Below are 26640 nucleotides of genomic sequence, written 5' to 3'. Positions count from 1 at the left end.
TTGGCAGTAATTACAAAATAGACAAACAGAATTAAATGTAAATTGAAAAAGAAAAAAATCTTCATGAAATCCTTTTCATAAAGTTCCTCTTTAACAACCCCATTAAAAGATGAGACCCAAAAAACAGTCAGGATGCTTTCCAATCCCAATGCATGTGTTTCCAAGCATGAAGTGAGCCAAAAGCACAAAAAGAAAAGCCCTGCAAACCATAAGAGCAGAATGTTCATTAACCTCTACATGATAATCCTTTCGTAGCTGCATATTAACTAGTTACATATTCATAATCATTTACATTATTTAAAGGACCTTCGATGAAATTTTCTAAGCAATATCCATTAGTGACAGTGTTAAAGGTTATAGAAGATAGTCTACTTAATGTTTCCAGGAAGGCTTTTTAATTAGTAAATATGTAAATTTAGCAATATGCTTTTTATATTTAAAAAACAAGTCTCTAGTAGAATGGCATGTGTTCTGGCCATCACCCCCCATGGTCTAGTCTCCACTTTGTTTTAGCTATCTTTCCCCCACTCCACCATCTCCCTCACCCCCTTTCTTTCCTAAAATAGTCTCCCAAGAACAGACATTCAAGGATAAAACAACAAAAATCATTTCATAATTTATAACAGAAATTTTAACCACCAAAATACTGTCTTACACTAAAATCTTATTATTAGTTACATACAAGTATTAGAATAGAGTCGTCCAGTTAGGCAAAATCAAAGGTACAGGCTCCATATTTTAAGAGTCAAGGAAAGAGAGAAGCAGGTATAATACCTATAACAGCCTTCTGATAAGGCTACAGTTATCTTTATTTACATGAGTTATATATCCCACTTACTTCCAAAAACCTTTAAATCCAAGCAGTTGTACTGATATTTTGAGAGATCATTCTAGTTTTCCTCTGTTTTAAAGCAAATTATTCAAAAGAAAATATTGGTAAATTTCTAGAACTGTAGATGCCAAGGAAAATTTTAGAAAAAAGAAAAATCTGATGATTCCAATTGAATCTGAATGGGTTAAAAAAATCTAATTTTTCTATTAAGTTAAATAAGTCCAAATAATCTTACTTCTTCTGAAAATTGACTCAGATTAATTCAAGTATTAAATAAATAAAATGAACCTGGTTCTGTAAGAAACCCTTGAAAGAACAAAGCAAAACAACAGAAAAACATTTCATTACTTTGTTGTCCTTCACGGAAGTTTTTTAATAAGATGGCTATGGAGCAACAATAATAGTTTTTTAAGTTAAACCTGTCAAAACATGCAACTGTTACTCCTGAAGAAAAAATCTTATTGAATCATTTTTTAAAAATTGATTAGTAGGCTTCAACAATTAAAATAATTGACCTAGTAAATTCTTTAATGTGATATAATAGCATTTAGAGCCAGGAATTTATAAATAAAATATGTGCTTACGCAATAGTACAGCATTAAAGTCCACTGTAAAGAAAAAGGTCTATGAGCTGATTTGCCACTTTTTAAGATACATTTTATCATAAGAGTCTTCACCAACAGCCCAGTAGTAAGAAAGTCCATGGTATGCTTTGTAGTTCAAAAGTGCCCTTACCCTAAAAAGTAGTAACAATGGTATATGCCAAGACTTCATAGGATGAAAATCAGTAAAGGCAGGTTTTTGACCTCTCCAAAACCTGTGTTCAAAATTTAAGTATCTTATCCACTATTATGCAATCGCCCAGGAACTGGTAAGAGAAATAATCAGTTTTAGAACCGAGTCTAGCTAACCGGGACTATCTAATCTCAAAGCCCGTATCCAATGGATTGGACTACCTCCAACCATCATGCATCCTACTGGGTGACAGAAGCAAACCAGCTATTTACATCTTTGGTCTTTCTTTTTCAAAACACTGACTGCTGCTGCTACTTCTCCACTTCATCCACAAACCCACACTCATACACAAAGAAGACCTTACCAATGTTAGTAAAAGCAAATAAGCTTAAATTCACCAACTGGCTAATAAAAACCCTCATTTCTTCCAACAGCTCCTGGCCTTTTTAGGTCAAGTGACTAAGTATAAACAGATTTCCCAAGCCCCATTTCTTTGTGTGCACTGGGAGGTGGGGTGTGGGGGGAAGGACACGCTAGCCCTCTAATTACTACCACATCTCGTCATACTTTTGAAGTACTTATGACTGAATTAGATGCCTAGGATGACAGCGATAGACAACAAAACCAACAACCTCTTTTTCTTTATGTCAGTGTCTAGCTAACATACATGCAAATTCTGTTGCAAAAGGTTAAAGTAATATTTGATAAATTTTAAACCCAATAATCTATAAGGGGAATAATAATTCCTTTGCTGTTTTTCCTCAGAAGAAACTTCCTAAAAATTATTTTGTAAGGAATGAATGATTTAACATGTATTAAGATCTTCATTACTTATTTCCATTTCTGCTATTTATTTTGGTAAGAGACCACAAGGGGGCATCAACCCATGAGTTTTCTCTGTTAAATAACAGTGCCACATTAAAATCAGACTGGAACAGAAAGCCTAGAAGGGTAACTTTGCGTAAGTCTCAAATGATACTTCTCTCAAAAATGTTCCATTTCATTTCTAAAACCTCCCCAACTGTATTTCAATTTCAAATTCTCCCTCTACGGATTCATATACAGAATAATAATCTGAGGACTATATTAATCAGAGTTGTCTAAATTTATACAGTTTGCTTCTCTTATTAGACTGTCTTCGGACAGATTGTACAATTTGGGGATTTAAAGCTGCTGAATTAAAAAAAAAGTATCAGTGGTGGCTAAAACCAATGGATAGTACACATGCACTGTTATCTGACAATTATTTAAAAGGTTGAAAATAATTTTTTCAAAAACATATTGTCAGTTAATTACACAGACATCTGAAAGTCATTGGTAAAGTATACAAAAAGCATACTTCAACAAAATTAGTAAGATATTAGGGGTGCCTGGGTGGCTCAGTGGGTTAAGCCTCTGCCTTCAGCTCAATTCATGATCTCTGGGTCTTGGGATCTAGCCCCCATCAGTCTCCCTGCTCAGCGGGGAGTCTGCTTCTCTCTCTCTTTCTCCCCTCCCTGCCCATGGATCATTCTCTCAAATGAATAAATAAAATCTTTTTTAAAAATTTGTAAAATATTACAAGTCTTCTTAATAAGACTCTGCAAAGAAGGAATTGACTACAGGTTCTTAAAAAGGAAATTGCAACAAATAATAATAAACTGCAATGAACTGAGTATTTCTACATAAGAATTTTAAGTAAATTTACTTTCTAAATATGTTGAAAATAAAAAATACCAAAACTACCAAAAATTTAACTCCAACTATATAAACCACTTTTTAGAACATTCAAATGTCCTTATTCAAAAACACAGTTAGGATGGAATCAAAATAATCATCTTAATTCTTACTTTTACATTTAGCCCAATTTTCACCTACACAAGCTTCTAATGCACTTCTCACATTCGAACCCAGTCTTTTTATACACAAATATTAGATTACGTCTAACATACTTTGGTATTGTACATTCCATTCCTTCATAGTTCTACCTACAAATTAGGGCTCTTTCTTTTCCTTTCAGTTATTACTCACAATACCAAGTATAAAGATACTTGGTAAAGATAATAGTTGGTAAAGACAAAGGTTTGTCACAATGGAAATATCAAACACTGGTTACATCCAGCAATATGCCTAAAAATGAAGACTTTGGTGTGTGGAGGGTTCTGTTTTTAGGGGTATTTGAATTAGGAATCCAGGAAACTCTAACCGTACTGGCTGAAAGCCCAGTGAGTTATGAGTCACGTCTACTTTATTCACTAATGTATTAGCCTGCCATACTGACAGTAAGCATGCATCTAGTCCTTTTAAAGAAGTACAGGTCTACCATCACCTAGCCAAAAACCTCAGCAAATACGTTTCTCAGTTTAAAAATTTTCATAACTTAACAAAGTAATACAGTACACCTAACATACATTATAAAAACCAACCCCCAGTGAAACACCACTCTGTATCAAACACAGTAACACTGGCAATAAAATATATGAATATTCAAAGTAAATGGAATAAGTGCCTCACTCAAATCAGTTCCAATCAGTTTGTCAACAAATGAATATGCCACACACTTAGGAATAACTTTGTTTTCAGTGCTTTTTATCCTTCTGAATTGCAGATTGGGGACTGTAACCTGCATTTATTTCTGAACTTGAAATAATGCTTGAATCACAGTTTGCATGCCCACTGTTTTACCAGAGATACAAGTTTGTCTCCTCTTATATTTACAACACTGATCCATTTTGAATTAATTTTGAATATTGCCCATTGACTGCTATCATCTGAAGATTCATAATCTGAGATTTAATTTATATTATCATTTTTACCATCACTTGTTTCTAGTTGAGCTTCATTATAGGTCAAGAAAAATCTCCAAATTAAAGCCCAGAGATTTGAAAACAAAAAATTGAAAATACAGAAAAAACCAAGAAGAGATATGTAAAACACTGTACAATTGAAAACTCAGAAACAGAAAGAAGAGCATATGTGACAGAAGCAATATCTGAACCTACCATGACAGGATTTTCCAAAATGAGGAGGAAGGTATCAGCCAACAGATTCTAGAAACTCTAACAACCTCAAGCAAGAGAAAAAAAAATTTACATCAAGGAAAAACAAACTTCCACAAATGAAACCCTCCCCAAAAAAGAAAATTTTATAAGCGTCAAGAAAGAGCAAGGAAGATATACACTGCCTTTAAAGTAGCAACTAGAAGAGCTAGAGCGAACTTTAACAAAAAACAACAGAAAACAGAAAATCAGATAAAGCCTTACAGTGCTGAAAAAAATAACTGAAAACTGGTAATTATGTACAGCAAATAGATCCTCCAACATGAAGGAAAAATAAAAACATTTTCACACAGAAAAAGAATTCTTCACCAGCAAGTTTTCACTAAAAGAAATACTACATATATATGATGTGATGGAGGTGCTAGCTAAAATGCCAAGATGATAATCATTTTGCAACATATAAGCATATCAAATCAACATATTGTACACCTTAAATTTACATACTGGTGTATGTCAACTGCATCTCAATAAAGCTGAGGAAAAAAATGCTACAGTGCTATTCAGAATAACATTAATGCAAAAAGAACTAAGAACAACTGTACAGGTAATACGAAAAGTAAAGGTAAATCAGTATTGATCACATCAAACAAGTATATAAAGTATTGTGGTATTTAAAACATGGAATTAAAATGCATGAAAGCAATAACGCAAGAGGTAGGATGAATAAATGAATTCATGTGCTCTCTGGAAGAAAATTAACCTAGTAAAAAGGATGGTATAATGATACAGTATACTTAATGCTAACATATATGTGTGTAATATATATCTACATATACACACACATATTTCTACAGTTAAAAAAAAGTATCACCAGCTCACAAAGGGGAGAAAATGCAACATATCTGATTAAATCAAAGGAAGGCCAAAAAAGAGAAAAAAGAACATAAAGGTAGATCAAAGAGACCCACAATGAGTTACCACTTCACACCTATTAGAATTGCTCAGAAGGAGGGAGGAATGGGGGAGGGAGAGAGAGAACTTAGAGAAAAGAAAAATGAAGGGAAGGGAAGAAGGGAGAGGGGAGGAAGAAAATGAAGGGAAGGGAAGAAGGGAGAGGGGAGGAAGAAAGTAACAAGTGTTGGAAGAATATAGAAAAACTGAAACTCTTGTGTACTACTGGTGGGAATGTAAGATGGTGCAGCCACTGCAGGAAACACTACGGTGGTTCCTCAAAAACTAAACACAGGATTACCATATGATCCAGCAATTCTGCTTCTGGTTATATACATAAAAGGGCTGAAAGCAAAGTCTCAAACATGTTTGTATACTCAGTCCATAGTAGCATTATTCACAATAAAGAAAAAGATAAAAGCAGTTCATATTATTCATGAATGAATAATAAAATGCAGTGTATACATACAATGGAATATCATTCAGACTTTAAAAATTAAATCCGGAAATATGCTACAATATGGACGAAACTTTACTTATGCTGAATAAAACAAGAGAGTCACAAAAGGACAAATACTATAAGATTCCATTTATGTGAGACACCTACAGTGTGAAATTTATAAAGACAGGGAAAGGCATAATGGGAGTTATTTCTTAATGCACAGTTTCAGTTTTACAGCATAAAAAGTTCCAGAGATACATGATGGTGATACTTAATATCACTGAAATGTATGCTTAAAATTGATTTAAATGATTTTATAGTATAGTTTACTACAAATTCAAAAAGGAAAAATTAAAAGTCAGGTAGAAAAACGACTGATACCTAAGATAATGATTAGAGAAAAAATTAAAACTCACAATGCATATATTACCAAAAAAAGCAAAAATCGATGACTTTTTCATCTCTAGGAGCTTTCATCTGAAGAAACTAGAAAAAAATCATAGCCAAAAGGAAATTTTTAAAAGGAAGAATAAGATAAAAATAGAAATCAGTGATGTAGGGAGCCAATTTACTAAAGAAAAATCAAAAATTGTTCCTTTAAAAAGACTGATAAAACTGATAAACCCTGGGACGCCTGGGTGGCTCAGTTGGTTAAGCAGCTGCCTTTGGCTCAGGTCATGATCCCAGCGTCCTGGGATAGAGTCCCACATCGGGCTCCTTGCTCAGCAGGGAGCCTGCTTCCCACTCTGCCTGTGCTCGCTCTCGCTCTCTCGCTCTCTCTCCGACAAATAAATAAATAAATAAATCTTTAAAAAAAAAAAAAACTGATAAACCCACAGAAAGACAAATCAAGGAGAAAACACATGCACACAAACTGCAAATTAAACTAATTAAAAACAGGACATTACTAACAAACCTGTAGATATTAAAAAGGGAGTATTACAAATAACTCAAGGCCAATAAAATTTGAAAACTCAGATAGAAAGAAAAATTCCCTGAAAATCACATTTCCAAAACTGACACAATTAGAAATAGAAAATGTGAACAGTCTTCTTATAAACAAAGAAACTGAGACCTATTTTAAAATATTAACAGAAGGAAAACAGTAGGCCCAGACAACTTGACTAATTATTTCAAACACTTAATTAAAAACAATACCTATAGCATACAAGTTCTTTTATAAAGTACACAAAAATGAGTTATTTTGTGAGGCCAGCATGACCATGAAACCAAAACCAAACATGAACATTACAAGAAAACAAACAAAAAAACACTACAGACCAATATCCCTCGCAAAACACAGAAACAAAACACCTTAGCTAAATAATACGAAATTTAATCTCACATTATATGAAAAGATAAACACATCATAACAAAGGGGTTTTCAGGAATGCAATGGTGTTTCAATATTTTTTAAAAATCAAAATAACTCACCACATTAACAGCTCAACACAGAAAAAGCATGTGATAAAATTCAACATCTAGTCATGATAAAGGGAGCAAACTAGAAACAGGAAAACAATTCCTTATTTTCATAGACTATCTACAAAAAACCTACAGCAAACATCATTTATAATGATAACATATTTGAAGCTGTTCACCTGATATGCAGAACTAGATAAGGAAGCCTACTATCACTACTTTTATTCAACACTATATTAAAGGTCCTACATCATTCAATAAGGCAAAAATAAAATAAAAGCCTTAAGAAGTAAAGAGAATAAAACTGCTATTATGCAGACAACATGCCTGTACATATCTATACACATACTATCAGAACATACATTTAACAGTCAATATATAAAAATCAACTATATGGCCATATACCAGCAAAAACAAACAGCAAATAAATTACAAAATGCAATTAAAAGTAACAAACATCAAAGGGTAAATGTAAAACACATGCAAGGTTTATATGCTAAAAGCCAATGCCAAAAGGAGTTAGAAAAGAACTAAATAAACTGAAAGATATACCATGTTCATGGATTAGAAAATTTAGTGCAAAAATGTCAACAGTCCCCCAATTAATCTTTAGACTCAGTACACTCCAAGCAAAACCCCAGCAGGTTACTTCTTAAGTACTGAAAAGTTGATTCTCAAATTAAAAAGCAAAGGCTCAAGAAAAGTAAAGGAAATCATGAAGGTGAACAAAGTTAAGAGAAATTTACTACTAGATACCAAGACCTAGCAAAAAAATGTGGTGTTCATGCCAGTAGAGGCAAATACAATGAAACAGAAGAGAAACAGAATTACATATACATGATTCACATAATTTATGAAAAAGACATACTCCATAAGAAATTGGAACCATGCCTTAGGAGTAAGGGTTACACGCTAAGAATAAGTACAATATTCAAACAGAAATAAAATTTCAACTGGCTGCTAAAAGGAAACTTATTCATGTTTGAAAAGTAACATCATCTAGAGTCTCTACCATGTTTCACTACAATGTCTGGGATCCAATCAAAAATTACAAGACAGCCTATGAAAACAGGAGCAGCTGATGAAAAACCAAGAGTAAAAATAAAAAAACAAAAACAGATCCTCATTTGATTTACATATTGCAGTTAAAAGATACTTTATGATAAACATATTCACAAAAATAGAGCAAAGGTTAGAGACATCAATTCTACAGGCCAAGAATCCACTTAAATAATACAAAAACAAATTCCATAAATAAAAAAGACAGTAACTGAGACTATGCATTTAGTAGGTGGGTTTACCAGATTAGAGATACATAAAAACAGAGGGTTAGTGAATAGGAATACAGTTCAATTGACGGTATCTAAATGGGCATTCAAAGCAAAGAAGGACAGAACCAAAGAGAAAATACAAAAGCAGATAAAGGGGAAAATATATACAAATTCTTCAGAAAAGAAAACAATGTAACTGACAGAAGACTAACAGAAATGAAGAAAGTCAAAAGACAATGGAATGGCATCTTAAAAGTGTTGGGGAAAGGGTGAACCTTCCAACTTAGAATTAAATAAATATGGAACAGAATGTTTAAAACTATAATAATCCTAATGTTTCAGGGGTTAAAAACATATGTTGAGGTAAAATATAGCATAATAACACAAATGAGATAGGGTTGGTCAATAAAATTAAACTATAAAAATTATTCAAATTATTTAAGTGGCAAAATTTCAAAAGGTCAGTGAACAATCTTCTACCAATTTAAAGTAGTCTGTAATAAGTAAATGTTACATATTGTAATCTTTAAGGTAATAACTGAGAGAAAAATAAGACCCATATAACTATAAAGCTAACAGAGTTTAAAAGAGTATAAAATATCTTAACACAAAAGAAAAAAATTGAAGGCATAAGAACAAGTATGACAGACGAGTGGGAAAGACATGGTAAGATGGGTAGAATAAGTGATGGATGAGAACATTTAAAGACCTAATAGAGAAATAACATGTTCACAGATTAGAACTTCAAAAATAAAAGCACAATGAGGCAACATAAGGTGGCTAACAGACTGAAAATATCTAACATAGTTAACATTTAACTGAAAAATGTGACATTATTTTTCAAATAAGAGCCTAATTAAGATAAGCTAGTGGTCCCTTAATATAGAAGTTATGTATCACACAGAAAGAATTGACAAGATTTAGTAAATTAGTAGTATTAAAGAGATGGATCAGGGTAGGCTAAGAAGATTCTGGTTTGAACAGGGCTGCCCAGAATTGGGATGAGGATGTACAACACATAGACTAGGGACAAGGTAACCCATTCAATTTTAGTAAATGAGAACTGTTTATGGAACATCCAACAGAAGCTGCCCAAAAAGCAACAGGTGTGAGCAAGAGCAGAGGGCATACAGGAGTACATAAGAGAGTACAGGCAGAATAATCAGTGAGGATGGCCAAAAATGGAAACTACAGGGATTGCTAATATTTAAGAATCAGATGAAGAAACTAGAGACTAAGTAGTAATAGAAAAAGAGGTAGAAGACCCCCCCAAAAAAGTGAAATCACAAAAGTTCCTAGGGCACACAGTTTCAGTAGTTTACAGGGAGCAATGAAAGTTTCGAATGAAGCACAGAGGTCAAGTAAGGCCAGAACTGAGAAAAGGTCCACTGAGTTTGGCACACTAGAGTAATCTCAGTGAAAAGATGGAGGCTAGCTTACAGTAAGCTTGAGAAGTACGTGAAAAGTAAAAAATTAAGAGAAGATTATCACACTGTATTACGTTTTGTTAACATATTTCCCTATAAATTTGTAAGTCCCTTGAGGGCAGAAAAAAATGCCCTATTTATCACAGTATCCAGCACAGTGTCTGGAATGAAACTCAGTCTTGTCTTTTTGTTCCTTGCAAAAAGCACTCATTTGCAATTACTTTAATATTACTTGATTCATAAAGAAATCGGGGCACCTGGGTGGCTCAGTCAGTTAAGCATCCAACTCTTGATTTCGGCTCAGGTCATGATCTCAGGGTCGTGGGATGGAGCACCACATCAGGCTCCACACTTGAGCCTGCTTAAGATTCTCTCTCTCCCTCTCCCTCTGCCCCTCCCCCTGCCCTGCTTGTGCATGCAAGTGCTCTCTCTAAAACATTTAAAAAAAAATTTTTTTTAAATCAAAGAAATCAAAGTTTTAGGAACAATGATCAAATCCATAAATTAAACAGGTTTTTTTTTTTTTTTTGCTATATTGTATTGGAATTTCTTTAGAATACCGTATTTTTTTAAAAAATGTACTTAGGGTATTCTGCCCCCCAAAAAACATGTCATTACCTTAAGGTACAATAAATAAGTGAGGAACAGCCAGAAATGAAGCTAAAAAGATGAGTCAGATAATACAAGAGTCTCAAATCACATTTTACTGACCCTGGATTTTATGCTAAGTTACACGGGGACTTAGAATGACAAAAGTGACACCATTCTATTTATGTTGTTTAAAAAAAAAAGAAGACAGCTCCCAAAAATAGGTAGAAGCAGAGTAAGAGCGGAACCACCAAGACCAGGAAGGAATTACTGCCTCCAGGTAAGAAATACCTTGAAAATAGCTGTGGAGAGCACAGGAAATAGGAAATTCAAAGAACCAAACACACTGTTCTCTAGATTTGGGTTTTGTTTTGTTTTTTTTAAGATTTTGTTTATTTATTTGACAGACAGAGATCACAAGTAGGCAGAGAGGCAGACAGAGAGAGAGGGGGATAAGCAGGCTCCCCACTGAGAGCCCGATGCGGGGCTCAATCCCAGGACCCTGAGCTCATGACTTGAGGTAGACAGAGGCTTTAACCCACTGAACCACCCAAGCGCCCCTGTTCTCTAGGTCTTGACCATCTTATTCTTCTAGTCCTCTTACCTCTTTTTACTTAATATCTTAAATTGACTAATATTCTTTAAGAAAGTAAGTACAGTTCATAAGCGAAAACAGTTTACCTTTCAAATCAATGAGATCACACCCCTAGGACTTCACATGAAATCACCTCATAAATGAGAAACAATGTAACAGAGTAACCTGCTGAAACATTTTTTGCATTATCAAGAGACTGAAAACCACCAAATGCCCATCAAAAAGATACCAGTTGAAAAAAAAAAAAAAAACAACAGAGTACTATGCAACCATAAAATATGATGAGGAAGAGCTCTATGAACCAGAGTAATTCCTAGGTATAAATTTAATGAGAAAAACAAGGGGCAAAATATAACATGCTACCTTGTGTGTAAAAAGGTGGGAGGGAAGATAAGAGTATATTTTTAAATAAGAAACACAGGGAGGATACGCTAGAGATTACTGAAAACATCAATTGGAATATATAGAAAAATGGAATTAATTATCTTAGTGTATCTTTTGACAGTTGTGATTTTATACAACTGTATAAAACATGTAGATGTTTTATGAATTCATAAAACAAAACTAAGTCAAACTGATAAAAGAAAGCAAATACTACAATTCAATACAAATAGAAACTGTCCTCAAATCCAAGAGATAACTGCAAAGAAAAAGTAATAATAATTCAAGCACTTTTGAGATCAGTATCTTAACTCGACACCTGTAAGGGGGTTAATTCTGTAAGAACAAATGGAACTGCAAGGAGATCCTGAGCTTCACTTCACAGGTTTGCTGTTAGCAATGGTATTAATGTAGTAATTCTAAAACTATTTTGTGTATATTGTAGGATAGAACAAATGAACAAATAAAGATGTTGCTGAGAACCCAGGTTTTTACTACTGAAGAAGGGAGATTCAAATACAAGATGGCAAAAAGTTAAAGTACCCTGTGGTAATGATCTGAATGGAAAGTTTCAGGATCCACCGAATAATTTTGTTTTCAACTTTCTTTTCTGAGTAGTTCTAATTATTTGCAAAGACTGCCATTTCATGACTTCTTAAAGGTCTTCCAAAAAATGGAGAAAACTTACTTATTAAAAGACTAAAACTCATTTAATCTTACAAATATTATATGGGTACAGTGAACCTTTTTGTAAGTCTAAGGTACATTATGGGATCCTAGTGACTGTATTTTTCCTATGTCTTGCTATTTCATCACCCTAGTAATTATACTTCATGATTATTAGTTTTTCCTAACTATGCTTTAAAAAAAGAATTATACAGTAAAAAGGGGGGGGTGTCACGGATACTGCAATCAATAGTGAAAAGTCATTCTTGTTTTCTCATTGTACTGTCCAAAGTACTATACCATCTTTCAAAAGAAGTATAAAAACCAAGAGACACTATCTTTGTTGTCTGTTTTTAGCTTTAAACAGTTGACAATTCAGAAATTTTCATTTTCTGTCCATAATGGCAAGGAGAAAAAAAGTTAGAGAAGACATTTTGCAATTATTAAACAAATTAGAATATGAATTTTAAAAACAGCAGCTCTCTTGACCAGTGCTGTCCAACAGAATTTTCTTTCATGACGAAAAGCCTCAAAATCAGCACTCTCCAATGCAACAATGTACGGCTACTAATATCTGAAATGTGGTCAATTCAACTAAGAAATTTAATTTTTTAATTTTATTTAATTTTAATTATTCTGAATTTTAAACTTAGTAACCACATGTGATTAGTAGCTACCATATTTGCACTAGACAAAGGTAAAAAATGATAATATAAATATAAATTAAATCTCAGATTATGAATCTTCAGATGACAAAATCCTAAATTTCCTCAAACTCAACAACTAATAGGCAACATACAAAATTAACTCAAAATTAACTCAATATACAAAAGTAACTCAAATTACTCAATGATGTAACTATAAGAGATAAAACCACAGAACTCTTAGAAGAAAGCAGGTATAAATCTTCATGACCCTCGATTTGGCAATTTTGTTCTTAGATATGACACTAAAGCATGAGCAACCAAAGAAAAAAATAGATAAACGGGACTTCATCAAAATTAAAAACTTGTGTACAAAGGACATTATCAAGAAAGTGAGATGATAACCTATAGAATAGGAAAAAATATTTGCAAATCACACAGCTGATAAGGGTTTAATACCTAGAATAAAGAACTGTGGCACAACCAAAAAAAAACCCAACTTGAAAATGGACAAAGGATTTGAATAGACATTTCTCCAAAACAACATCTGAATGGCTAATAAACACATGGAAAGATACTTAACATCCTTAGTTATTAGAGAAATGCAAATCAAAACCACAATGAGATAGCTCCACACCTATTATGATAGCTACAATCAAAAACAATGAAAAGAGGGTGCCTGGGTGGCTCAGTGGGTTAAGCCTCTGCCTTCGGCTCAGGTCATGATCTCAGGTTCCTGGGATCGAACCCCGTATGGGGCTCTCTGCTCAGCAGGGAGCCTGCTTCCCCTCCTCTCTCTCTGCCTGCCTCTCTGCTTACTTGCGATCTCTGTCAAGTAAACAAATTTAAAAAATTTTAAAAATTAAAAAAATAAAAACAATGAAAAGTAAGTGTCGGCAAAGATGTGGAAAAAATAGGAAACTTCATGCACTACTTACGTAAAATTGTACAAATGCTGTGGAAAATAGCTGGCCATTCCTCAAAAGGTTAAACCCAGCAATTCCACTCCCAGGTACACACCATAAAGAACTGAAAACAAGGACTCAGATACTTGTACACCAATGTTCATAGCAACATCACTCACAAGAGCAAAAAAGTAGAAACAATCTATGTATTCATCAAGAGATGAGCAAATAAACAAAATATGGTATATACCTACAATGGAATATTATTGTCATAAACAGAAATGAGGCTGAAATACACAACATGGACAAACCCTGAAAACATTATGCTACATGAAATAAGCCAGTCACAAAAGGAGAAAGATCATACGATTCCACTTACAATGAAATATCTAGAACTGATAAATTCATATAGACAGAAAGTAGGTTAGAGGTAACTAGGGGCTCAAGAGAGGAGAATGAGGGGCGCCTGGATGGCTCAGTGGGTTAAGCCTCTGCCTTCGGCTCAGGTCATGATCTCAGGGTCCTGGGATCGAGTCCCGTATGGGGCTCTCTGTTCAGCAGGGAGCCTGCTTCCCCTCCTCTCTCTCTGCCTTCCTCTCTGCCTACCTGTGATCTCTCTCTCTGTCAAATAGATAAATAAAATATTAAAAAAAAAAAAAAAAGAGAGAGGAGAATGAGAGATACTGCTTAATGGTTAAAGACTTTCTGTTTGGGGTATTGAAAAAGCTTTATAAACAGTGGTGACGGCTGCAAAACAGTGAATGTATTTAATGCCATGGAAATGTACACTTAAAATGGTTAACATGGCAAATTTTACAATAAATAAATAAGATTGCTGAAATAAAAAATTTCTAAATTCTATTTCTTTTTTCTCTCCTACAGGTTTTTAAGTAAGCTTCTTGAGGTCAGAAACGCAAGACAATGGGAGAGGGAGGAGAGGTAATAGCACTAGAAATGAATTTTGAAAGCAAAGATTATGTAATGGTTTATCCTTGTACCTCCCTAAATCCTAGAACAAACCATACAAACTGGGAATAGAACTACACATACTTGAATATAGTGGATGTTGAATAAAAGATGACTGACTTGAATTGAGGAGAAAAAAAAAAATCAATGAATGAACAATGATACACTTCTAAGAACACAAAGGAAAGAGAGTATTCCCATCCAATTAGTCATTCAACAAGAACTTCATCAAGTAACAGCATGTAGCAAGAACCTGGATTATTCCATTCTTCTAAAAGGACATGTGGCAGTGTTCTTAAATCTCACATGATCTTTGTATACCAAAATTTACTTAATACAAAGAGGACAGCAATGTTTAAATTCTTATTAAAATAGCTAATAAGATTATCACTACCCCTTATTCTTACTTCTGTAAATTATGTGTAATTACTGCAAAAAAAAAAAAAAAAGTAAAAAGAATCTCTTGGACTTAGGACCTGAAAAATATGACTATTTTTCCTGATATACTGAAAGATAATATATTTCCACTATCCACTGAAAGGCCTTGATGAAATTAACACCCCAATAGCAGTGAGCAATACTGGAGCCCAGACCTTGATCTCTAACGATTTCTCATTAAAAAGAAACAGGGCTCTTTGAAGAAATAGTCAATTTCAGGACTCAAGCAAGAATACTACAAGGCAAGCCTGGAATACCTTGTGCCCAAATATCTTGTGCCCAAAACCAGAGTAATCATCAAGGAATTGTGGAACATGCCAAAAGGATGCAAGAGCTAGCTTCAAGGGGCTCCTAAAGGCCAAACTGTAACAATTTAAGCATCACAAGGAATAATGACAAATTATCACACACTAAATGTTAAAAAAAAAAAAAAAGTTTATAGTAATAGTAAAAGAGGGGAAGAGGCTCTTTACAGAAAACTGCCAGCTATCAACATAGATGGTTAGAAAATCACTAATTTGCAAACATTAATATAATAACTAATACAGGCAAGGAATACCCGTGGCAAAGGGTTGTTGGGGAACAGGGTATGTAGAGTCTTCAGGCATTATTAGCATTTAAAGCACTTAATCCTACACAGGGGAAAAGGGTACTTTTATGGTGGAAAGATCTGGCAGATGCCCCCCTAAACAAGTAATTAGCAACACCAATCATGAGATAAAGTAACATGTATCTCCTGCTGTGAGGCAGTGAGAAGTTATCATCATCTATGTAGTATTCTTGTCATAAATGTTTAACTATTTTTTCATGATTTTATTCAATACACATTTCCAAATTGTGGGCCATCCTATAACAAAACTTTTGTCAACTCTTCAAAAATACCAAATTCATAAAGATGAAAGGTGGCAAGGGGGTTATTATAGATGGAAGGAGCCTAAGGGAAAGACAGCCAAATATGATCTTGGATGGAAAGAGAGCTATAAAAAACATTTTTAGAAAAACTGAGGACATCTGAGTATATTAAATAATAACATTGTGTGCCAATGTTCATTTCTTGAGTGTGAAAAAAAGATATTATGTTTATGTAGAAATATGACCTTGTTCTAAAAGAATATGAGCTTAAGTATTAGAGACATGATAATGTCTGCAATTTACTTTCAAATAGTTCAACAAGGAAAAAAGAAAAAAGAATAGACATATAAAGAAAAATCAAATGGTACAAAATATTATTGATACTCTAAACTATTCCTTAAATTTTTGTCCTTTTATAATTTTTCAAAATAAACCTAACAGCCTAAATAAGAAAAACTGTCCCCCACCGAAACAAAACACTGCCCTAGGGCAGACTAAAAAGATTGAGACTCACATCAATCTGGAGATGAAGGAAAGAATGATACAAGCTATAAGATTTTTAAGCCCATACTTAAAAACATTAGATGAGAAGACAAAATCAAGCACTTATGGTTGAAGCACAGACTCTGCACCTCATCCTCCCTTTCCCCACCAGTGTTTTGGAACTATTCTTGCCTTGTACTCTAATCTGAAGAGGCCTAATATAATGAAAATGGGTTGGTTTGTTTGTTTGTTTCTTGAAATACTGTAGCATAATGTTTATTAAGAAATTCCAAAAGACTAAAATCAAACTTGTTTTTTCTAATGGCACATGACTGGCATGACAGTGTGCTAATAACAGTAACAAAAACAAGTTTTTCTAAAATAAAATATAATTCACAAGTAATTAGTTCTAAAAACTCATTTACTTAAAAAATAAACCTTTGGCTATAAACAAACTTATAACCCTGCCTTTCTTAGAAATGGGAAAAAAAAGCAGGGAGAGAGAGAACCTCAACATTAGAAAGATCAAACACAGTCTTCAATAAGTTACCTATAAAACTCAATTTAGAAATAGCATTTTCTAGGGGCGCCTGGGTGGCTCAGTGGGTTGAAGCCTCTGCCTTCGGCTCAGGTCATGATCCCAGGGTCCTGGGATCGAGCCCCGCATCGGGCTCTCTGCTCAGCAGGGAGCCTGCTTCCTCCTCTGTCTCTGCCTGCCTCTCTGCCTACTTGTGATCTCTGTCCAGTAAATAAATAAAATCTTTAAAAAAAAAAAAAAAAAAGAAATAGCATTTTCTAGGGGTGGCTGCATGGCTCAGTATGTTAAGCATCTGACTCTTGATTTCCACTTAGGTCATGATTTCAGGGTCATGGGACTGAGCCCTGCCAGCTCCGTGCTCTTAGCATGGAGTCTGCTTGAAATTCTCCCTTCTCCCCCTCCCTCTCTTTTTTTTTTTTTTTTTTTTTTTAAATATTTTATTTATTTATTTGACAGACAGAGATCACAAGCAGGCAGAGAGGCAGGCAGAGAGAGAGGAGGAAGCAGGCTCCCTGCTGAGCAGAGAGCCCGATGTGGGGCTCGATCCCAGGACCCTGAGATCATGACCTGAGCCGAAGGCAGAGGCTTTAACCCACTGAGCCACCCAGGTGCCCTCCCTCTCTTTATTAAAAAAAAAAGAAAGAAAGAAAGAAGAAGAAAAAGCATTTCCTAAAATTCAAAACCCATTCAGAAAAACTCTTAGCTAACTCGGAATATAGGGAAATTTCCTTAACCTGATAAAAAGTAAATACTAAAAATATCCACAGTAAACATCACATTGACTGAGATTTTGAAAGTTAACCCCTAACACCTACCACCATCATCACCATTTTTATTCAACCTTACACTAGAAATTCTAGCCAGTGCAAAAGGCAAGAAAAATAAAAAGCATAACAACTGGAAGGATAAAGTAAGGCAATCCTGAGGAATCACAACACTTACAATACCAGGTATCAAGATGACTTATAAAGCTATAATAATTAGTGTAGGTCTGCAAGAAAACAAACAGACTCTTGGAACAGAGTCAAGAAATGGACCCACACATATAGTTACCTTCTTTATGACAAAAACAATGATGCAATGGAAAAAGGACAATCTTTCCAATAAATAGTGATGGGGCAACTAGGAATGGTAAAAAGGAAACCTGACCTCAATCCCCCATTATACACAAAATCAATTTCAGGTAGACTGTAGATCTAAACACGAAAGGCAAAACAATAAAGCTAGAAGATAAGGGCATATCTTTAGAATATTAGGGTAGGAAAGACTTCCTAAAAACAAGACCAAACACACACACACACACACACACACACACACACAAACACCAATCATAAAGGGTGGTTAAAGTTCAGAATTTCTTCTCTTCATCAAAAGACAGCATTACAGACTGTTAGTCAAGCCACAGACTAGAGTAGAAATTTACAAAGCATTCCTTAAAAAGTACTCATATCAAAAGTACATAAAGAACTGCTATGCACCAATTAGAATATGGTGAACATCTCAACTGAAAACGGACAAGAAATGAGCAGGTTATTTTACCAGAAACAAACAAAACAAAAAAGCAAATGGCCAGTAACTATTTGAAAAGGTGACCAACCCTATTAGTCAATATTAAAATGACTATCGAAGGTCTCTGAGAATGTGCAAGAGCTGGAGCCTTCACCCCTGCTGACAAGGAGTGTAAGTTGGTATAACCACTTTGGAAAACAAGCATCAGACGTAGAACTGAAGACAAAAACCCCACTAGAAGTTCAGGGCAAAAAGTACAAACCACCCAAATTGTTCACTTGAAAAACTGAGTCAAGGAAGATTCTAGTATCAGCCTAGTACACACAGAATTTTCATGATATATGATACAACTCGCCGATCTCATTATCCCTTTCTACACACCTGAGAAATGGATGCTTATAATTTAAGATCAGTATGATTCTCAAAACACAATGGCTTCTCATCTCATAAAAATAAAAACCAAAATCCTTACAATGAGCACAGCTCTTACCATGATTCATTCTGAGCTGGCTGCCCTGACTAGAAAGCTCTTTTCAAAAATACACTCCTTTACCAAAACTTTCTTTTCTACCTAGCTTTACCTATCACAAACCACCTGACATTTTAAATGTGCCTATTCCGTGCCTTTACCACCAGAACGTAATTTCCATAAAAGCAAGGACTTTGTTTTGTTCATTACTGTGTCCTCAGTAGAGGAATGTAGTAGACATGTGCCTGAGTGTGGCAGATACAAGCCTGGCATGCAGTAGTGCTCAGTATTGGTTGAAAAGTTACATGTTTGCATTCTGGGTTTAGAGAGAACAGCTGTTGTACTGGGGACAAGGCTGACAGTTTCTTAAACTATGTGCAGTTCAGTTTATCAGAAGAAATATGAAAACCCTCCATTAAGTTAAATTAGTTGTTCTGCTTTATGAAAAATTTGAAATATTTAGTGTGAATCCAGGTTCTATATCAGGAAAGCAAAAATTATTCCAAATTCCAATGGACAAGTATAAGACCACTCAGCAGTAATCATAATAATATTATACTCATGAACTCTCCAAAGTTACTATCATCCTACAAATAAACCTATGAAAACAATACTCTATACCACTTTTTTCATATTATAATAAAATGTCAATAATTCTGCGAATAAAGGTAATAGTATCTGGAAATATAAAATGCAAATATCATAGAAATATTGCCCTGGTCAAGAAACCAAAATTTCAACATAATGCAACTCGAAAATAGAACTAAATTGAACAAGATCTAAGCATGAGGAAACTTCCCTAAAACAGCCCACTACAGTCCTAGATCATAACTTACGTGGCACACAGGTCAGTCTAAAGAGGCTCCAAAGTAGCTCACATTTTTTCACCAAATATTTTGCTGTCATTGGTAAAACCGTATTTAGTTAAAAGAAGGGGGTAGGGGCGCCTGGGTGGCTCAGTGGGTTAAAGCCTCTGCCTTGGGCTCAGGTCACGATCCCAGAGTCCTGGGATCAAGCCCGCATCACATCATCACATCGGGCTTTCTGCTCAGCAGGGAGCCTGCTTCTCTCCCCGCCTCTCGCCTCTGCCTGCTTGTGATCTCTGTCTGTCAAATAAATAAATAAAATTAAAAAAAAAAAAAAAAAGAAGAAGGGGGTAAAAAAAAAAAGATGAGCCAAGTTCTTGTCCCTGTAATCTTCTGACAGAGAATTAAAAGCAAATAAAACCTCCAAGGAATAACGAAAAAAGGAAATCAACTGGGGAATGGATGTTTGAATAAATTATACCTATCAATTCTGGAATAACCAAGAAAATAAACCACACTAGCTGGTGTTTCAACTAGCCAAGAGCCATTTTTCAGGCCCAGAATGTATTTAGCAATTAAAGATACAACATTCCAGTTTTCATTACAATTAATTAAAATAAGTTTTATCAACAGCCTTTATTGAAAGAGCTAAAATCCCACCCAATTTCACTCACTTTTAGCTAAAATAAGAAATGAAATTGTGTGCTTTAAGAACAGGTAATGGTGTTTGCCTATATAAACTGTAAATACTTACATACATATAAATGTAACTGTATCCACCCTACACATACTGCTCTACAGTTTTAAATGCCTGCATAAAAGCTCCTCATACTGCCATGTTCTAATCAATATCCTAACGTTGGATTTTTAATTTTTCATTGTTGGATTTTTAATTTTTCATTATTATAAACAAAGCTGCAGGGAACCTTTCTGTACATGTCTTTTTGTTACATCAAAAAGGAACAAAAAGACTCTTTAACTAAAAAAAAAAAGTTTCTGAAAATGTTTCAGCTTTGATGCTATATTTTCATATACGTTATGTTAAAATATTTGATCCTGTCCATTTAGTACAGATGTTGTCATTTGTTAGGGCTGTGGCTCATTTATGCCCCTCCTTTTGTCTTTTTTCCTCAGTCAGTAATTTTTTGTCTTGTTATTCAGTGCTCCAAACATAAACAAGGGAAAAACAGAGAGAGGAACCAACTTGTCATACTTCTTAGCTGAATTTGAAAAAAAAAAAAAACAAAACAAAAACAAACAAACAAAAAAAACAGTGATAAGCCAACATTTAAATCACAGTACCTGGCAGCCTTTCTCACACAAGGTTCCCAGTGAAAATAATGCCCTAAATCTAAAGTATCCATTGTATGTAATGAATTAATTTCTCTCCTCTGCATCTAAAGCCTACTAGCTACGCGTGCGCGCGCACACACGAAGTCATTCATATCACTATCTTCAGGTGTTAATTCTCTCTCACGTTGGAAAAACCACTGGAAAAACTGAAGTCCTAAAGCACATTTAACTGGATTTATATTTTAAAAAACACTAAGTGCCACACAAATACAAAGCTACAATAACATTTTTCCTTTTTTCATTCTAAGAATGTCCCAACACTTCTATTATTACTGTACTATGGCCAGGTTGATTTTAAAGCCTAAATAAAGTCCCTCACAAAAAATTTTAATTGAGTATTTACTAGGTAAAGTTTTCCTATACTAAACTATAATTAAAGTATAGCTATCTAACCAGTATATTTTGTGGCATTGTGGGTCTCCTGTTCACAGAAACAGATCCTTTAAAATACAGTGTAGTCTATTTAGGTAAGGGCTTTATCATCAACTGGGAATGATTTACATACCCATGACACACATGCACTTGCTTACTTTATGTGCCAAAACATTAACACCACACAGAAAAGTAATTTGGTAACACAGTCAATGTCTACTGAAAATAGTTATTTCGGTTCCCACAGGACCGTAACTGAAAAGGCAGTCTTCAAATGTAACTGAATACTATACCAGAAAGCTGTTCAGAGCACCCCAAAATGTATCCTTTGTATTTCAGCCACACTAACATCGGAATAAAACTAAGGATATCTCTTTTTACCATGACAAACAGAAGAAAACATATCAAGTCAGCATTATGCACATTATACATATTATATGAAAGAGACAAGAGTAATCTCTCTACAGAATACACTAAAGGCAATGGGAACAACATCTTCCAAGACTCTATTTCATACTTCGTAAAAGAACAAAAAATGTAAATAGTTTTGACAAAAATGAATAAATTCTTCTCAGGAAGAGTGGTCTTTTTTCTCTTCCAAAAAAGAAAAATGATAATAATAAGATACATTAATGTCTTCTAATTTAAATACACAACACTTTGTTGGATTAAAAAAAAAAAAAAGCCAAGTTTAAAACCCAGCAGTTGTACAAGACACTAGAAAAAAAAATGGCTGTCAGAAAAGGAAATACAATGCATAAAATAATTTAGAACTAGAACAAAGTAGGAAAGATTCCCACAGTCATCCTGACAGGTAGCTTCCAAGCAAGCCAGGATTTTTCAGGTTGTATCAAAAGTCCCTCATCTAGCTGAACTGAGTATATTTATATACCTATATAAGTAGTTATTTTGATACAGGAATGTTCAACAGAAAAAGTTAGGGACTCCCACTGCTAAACTTTTGAAACAACTTCCTAACGCTTTTAACCAAGATACTCCCAAAATGGCCTAGGACCTTTTTAAGTGAATTAATGCTGCTTGTCAACGAATTTCAAACTTTCAGCAAATCACCTGAACCTGAAATGCTACAGAATCCAAAGGGGGAAAAAAAAATCTCAAATTAAACATTAAGACTGTATTTCTTAAATTGGGCAAACTTTTTCATATACAATCCCATTAGGAAATGCAAAACTTTCTTCTCTCTACACTGGCAGATTAAAACTCACATATGATACGACTGGAGTTAAAATGTAATAAAACAGCGTCCTATTTTGACAAAAACTAAACAACAAAGCTGGAATTGCACATGAAGGTTATCATTATAAACCTAATAAAACTTCTAAAAGCGATCAGATAAAGAGTAACAAAGAGTATACATTTTAGCAACAGTTTTTTTTTAAAAGGTGATAAGGTGAGCACTTCCATTAACCGCGTCCCCCACACCACAAAATTCCCACGCACTGTTGCATTCCTAACGTCTAAAACCTCACTTAGGCCAGTTAAACAGATTGTCACCTTCCTCTCCCCCATCCCTTCCCTCCCCTCGAAGGTCAAAGGGCTCCAGACAAAAGACAACAAAAGCACGTGACAAAAGTTTCTCCCAACACGTTCTCTCTCCAGGCCCAAAGGCTGTGCTCCCCAGCGGCACGGGGTCAGGACCGAGCTGCGCCCCACACCAGAGGGCTGAGGCCCACAGACGGCAGGAGGGGCCCGCTGGGGCGGGCGAGAGGGAGGGGGATCGGACCCCGAGGAGGGCCCCAGCCCCGGCAAAGGGGGCGCGGGCGCCTCCCGAGACCACCGGCGGAAGCGCGGGGCCCGGAGCGCGGCCTGTTACCTTTTCCTGCTCCTCGCGGAGCCGCGCCACCTCCGGAGCACGCAGCGGCGCCGCAGCCGAGGCTGAGGCTGAGGCTGAGGCTGAGGCCGAGGCTGAGGCCGAGGCCGAGGCCTGGGGCCCGGGGTCGGACGGGGCCTCCATGGCGGGGGCGCCGGGGCCTCAGCGGGGCGAACGAGTCCTAAACAAATGTTTATGGAGGCGGCGTGGCCGGCGGCTGCCCAGAGCCCGCGTGCTCGCCCTCATGCACTGCGCGCCCCGCGCTGAGGAGGCCGCGCCCGCCTTCTCCGCTACCGCGGCGGCCGCTGCTCGCGTCCGGGCTGCCCGCGGCCGCATCTCACACGCGCATGCCGCCCGCCGCCGCCTCCGCCGCCGCCGCCGCCGCGGGCTGAAAGCAGCAGGCAGGCCGGTGAAAGCCGGAGGCGCCTGTCCGGTGGCCGGGCCGAGACAGGCGTCCTGTGGCGGCCGCGCCTCCTCCGCGCCTCCCCCGTAAGCTCCGCCTCTCGCCCCGCCCCGCGCGGCACGTCGGGAAGCGCGTGCGTAGCCTCCTCCCTTGGCCCCGCCCCCCCGGGGCGAGTCACGTGGTGAGGGAGCGTAGCTGTTGGAGTAGGCTTAGCCTAGGCTGCGCTGGGTTGCAGCCCTCTGGAAGCTTTCATTCTAGCGGCATTGACGCTCGGAGAGTACTCCTGGAGGTGAGCACTGTCTTATTCTTGTGCCCTTTCATTCTCCATGCTCCAGTCGCTTAGCGCTGCGTCTGGAGATAGGGGCTCAGTTTATGCACCAAAGCAGTTTCGTTAGGACATTTAATTTTAGCAAAGTCAACTCTACCCTGTGCCTGTTTAATGAATTAAAATATGCAATTATATTTTGCCGTGTATTAATTACTGTGCTTGTATTAATATAGTGCTGTGTTTGGACTATTTAAGAGATTTTTCAAGGATAACTCTGCCCATTCTTTTTCTCTTATTTCAGAACTATGCCCCTTTTCTCCTAGGGCCCCTGTACACAGTAGGCACCCAGTTAATGCTTACTGGCTGGAGCTGGCCTTGGCCTAACAACCACCTCTGCTCCAGTTCCTAACAGGAATGGATAGATCCTGTTCCTTCGGCATTGTACAGGTGGGAATGGGCTTGGAGTTACCTGTAGTTTACAGCGTCGTGTGCCCACTTGCTCTATTTCCCTTCCCTCTCTCCTGGCCTGCTCCCCAGACCCTTTTTCCATTTGCTTCAAAGGAAGACGGAAGGAAAACTTGGGCAAATGGTCAATGTTAATTCCTCTCTGTTCCTCACTGCATATCCAACATCAACACCTTTGAAAGAGCCAGAATCTGACTGCTCGTATCACCTCCTCCAGCTCCACCATCATGTCTCTGTCCTCAGCCACCACTGTAGACTTTTCTCTGGCCTCCTTGTTTCCACTCTTGTCCCCTGAAATGGACATAGTCAGCTGCCCACCTGATCTCCCCTCCTTCAGATGTTCTGCCCCAGACCACATGACTCCTCTTCCTGTGGGAAGCTGACCACCCCCAGCTTCAGTCTAAAGACAATGCATTTTCCCCATAAGTGGCTGATTCAGGAATGGGCATGTGACACTTCACAAACAGACGTTTTCTGGAGGTTTCTGAAAAAGTTCTTCATTCTTTGGAAGTGTTTCCATTTAGAAAAAAAAAAAAAAATTACCCATCCCTTGGTGGGGAAGTACAAAGCATATGGCCCTGAGTATTTCAGGTCTAGTAAGACAGCCCAGACACCTCCTAGACTCAGAATGAAGTTGAGTCTGTGGTCAGCAGAGCCAAGAGACAGAAGATGAGTTCTCCTATGTCACAGCACTTGACTCAGGGCTGAATCTGCCAATTCTGAAATCTGCATTACCTTTGGACTTCTGGTTAAAGAGACCAGTAAATTTCCTGACTGATTAAGGCAGTTTGCATCAGGTTTTCTATCACTAGCAGCCAAAGACTCTGATTCATGCGCCCCCAATCTCTTCTCAGCTCAGCAGCCTGAGGGAGCTTTTAAAAATAACTAGATCATGTCATTCTCCCTGTTTGAGCCCTCCATGACTTCCCCTGCAACCAGAATAAAACCCAGACGTCCTACTAGAATTCTGTACTGCTTGACCCACCTCCCCCACTTCCTTGCCAGCCCCCTGCCACTCATACCCACGACAGTTGGTTTCTCCCTTCTCCTGACTCCAAGTCTTGGCACTGGCTGAGCTTTCTGCCCGCTGTACTCCAGATCTTTGCATGGTCTACTCCTTTGTATTACGCAGGCCTCAATTTAAATCAAGAGGCTTTTCTGACATCCTGTCCATAGAAGCCCCTCCCCTCTCCTCCAAGCATCCCCCAGCACCTCACTTTTTAAATTTTCATAGCACTTATCACTTTTTAGGATTCTCACTTGTATCTGATCTGCTTCCATACTGGTCACCATCTCTTCACACTAGAACACCATCTCCATGAGAACAGAGAGTTGGTAGACATTCTGTGAAATTTGTTGCTTCCTTCTACTAGGTCCTAGAACCCAGAAACGACAGCAGAAGAACTTGAACTATAAACCCAGACAGAACCAAGTTGTGATCCCAACTCTGCCACTTGCGTGCTGATAAGCATGAGGCAAGACACTTAACCTCCTTCTGAACTTCATTAATTTGTACAGCAAGTCTCAGAGTGATACCTGCTTCAGGGTCGGCTTGAAGAATAATGGTGATCACAATTATAAAACTTCTTGCACCCACCTAAAACCCTTCAAGTTATAATCACTCATCCAGGTGAACATCGGCCACCCCAAAATACCTTCAATAAAAGAAAATGAAATTTCTGCAAATATTGTTGACCCTCTTCCATGTACCAGGCCCTCCACTGGGCATGGGGAAATGAGGTGAGCAAGGCCCCAGAACAGTCCACAGATCTTGGAGTCAGTGGAGGGCTGCAGACCTTGAATGAGGTCCCTCACCTGCAGGTCAAAAGATCATCCCCTCCAAGAAGCTCCCCAAGTACTTCATCTGCTTATCCTTAGAGTTGACGGTGATCACTTTAATCCTTGTATTAGGTGGAGATTATTGTACATTTCAGCCTCCCCTCCACGGAGAGGATGAAATCTTCCTTAAATCTGAAAAATACATAGCAACAAGCATGGCAGTTGGTGCAGTTTGCTGCCATCTCTCAGGTGCCAGAGACAGAAATTCAAC

The 26640-nt window shown here is 36.8% G+C and overlaps 1 protein-coding gene across 1 annotated transcript in view; it reads right to left on the bottom strand.

Moving 5' to 3' along the window:
* URI1 (URI1 prefoldin like chaperone) overlaps nucleotides 1-23952 on the bottom strand; it is a 71003-nt gene extending 47051 nt beyond the window's left edge. The window contains exon 1 of the mRNA XM_080828037.1: nucleotides 23458-23952. Coding sequence (XP_080684163.1) covers nucleotides 23458-23598 — 141 coding nt within the window. The 5' untranslated portion in view covers nucleotides 23599-23952. The remainder of the gene's footprint in view (nucleotides 1-23457) is intronic.
* Nucleotides 23953-26640: the final 2688 nt, after the last annotated feature.

The sequence above is a fragment of the Martes martes genome, assembly GCF_963455335.1.
Source record: "Martes martes genome assembly, chromosome: 17".
Classification (NCBI taxonomy): domain Eukaryota; kingdom Metazoa; phylum Chordata; class Mammalia; order Carnivora; family Mustelidae; genus Martes; species Martes martes.
This window is presented reverse-complemented; position numbering and strand designations above follow the sequence as displayed.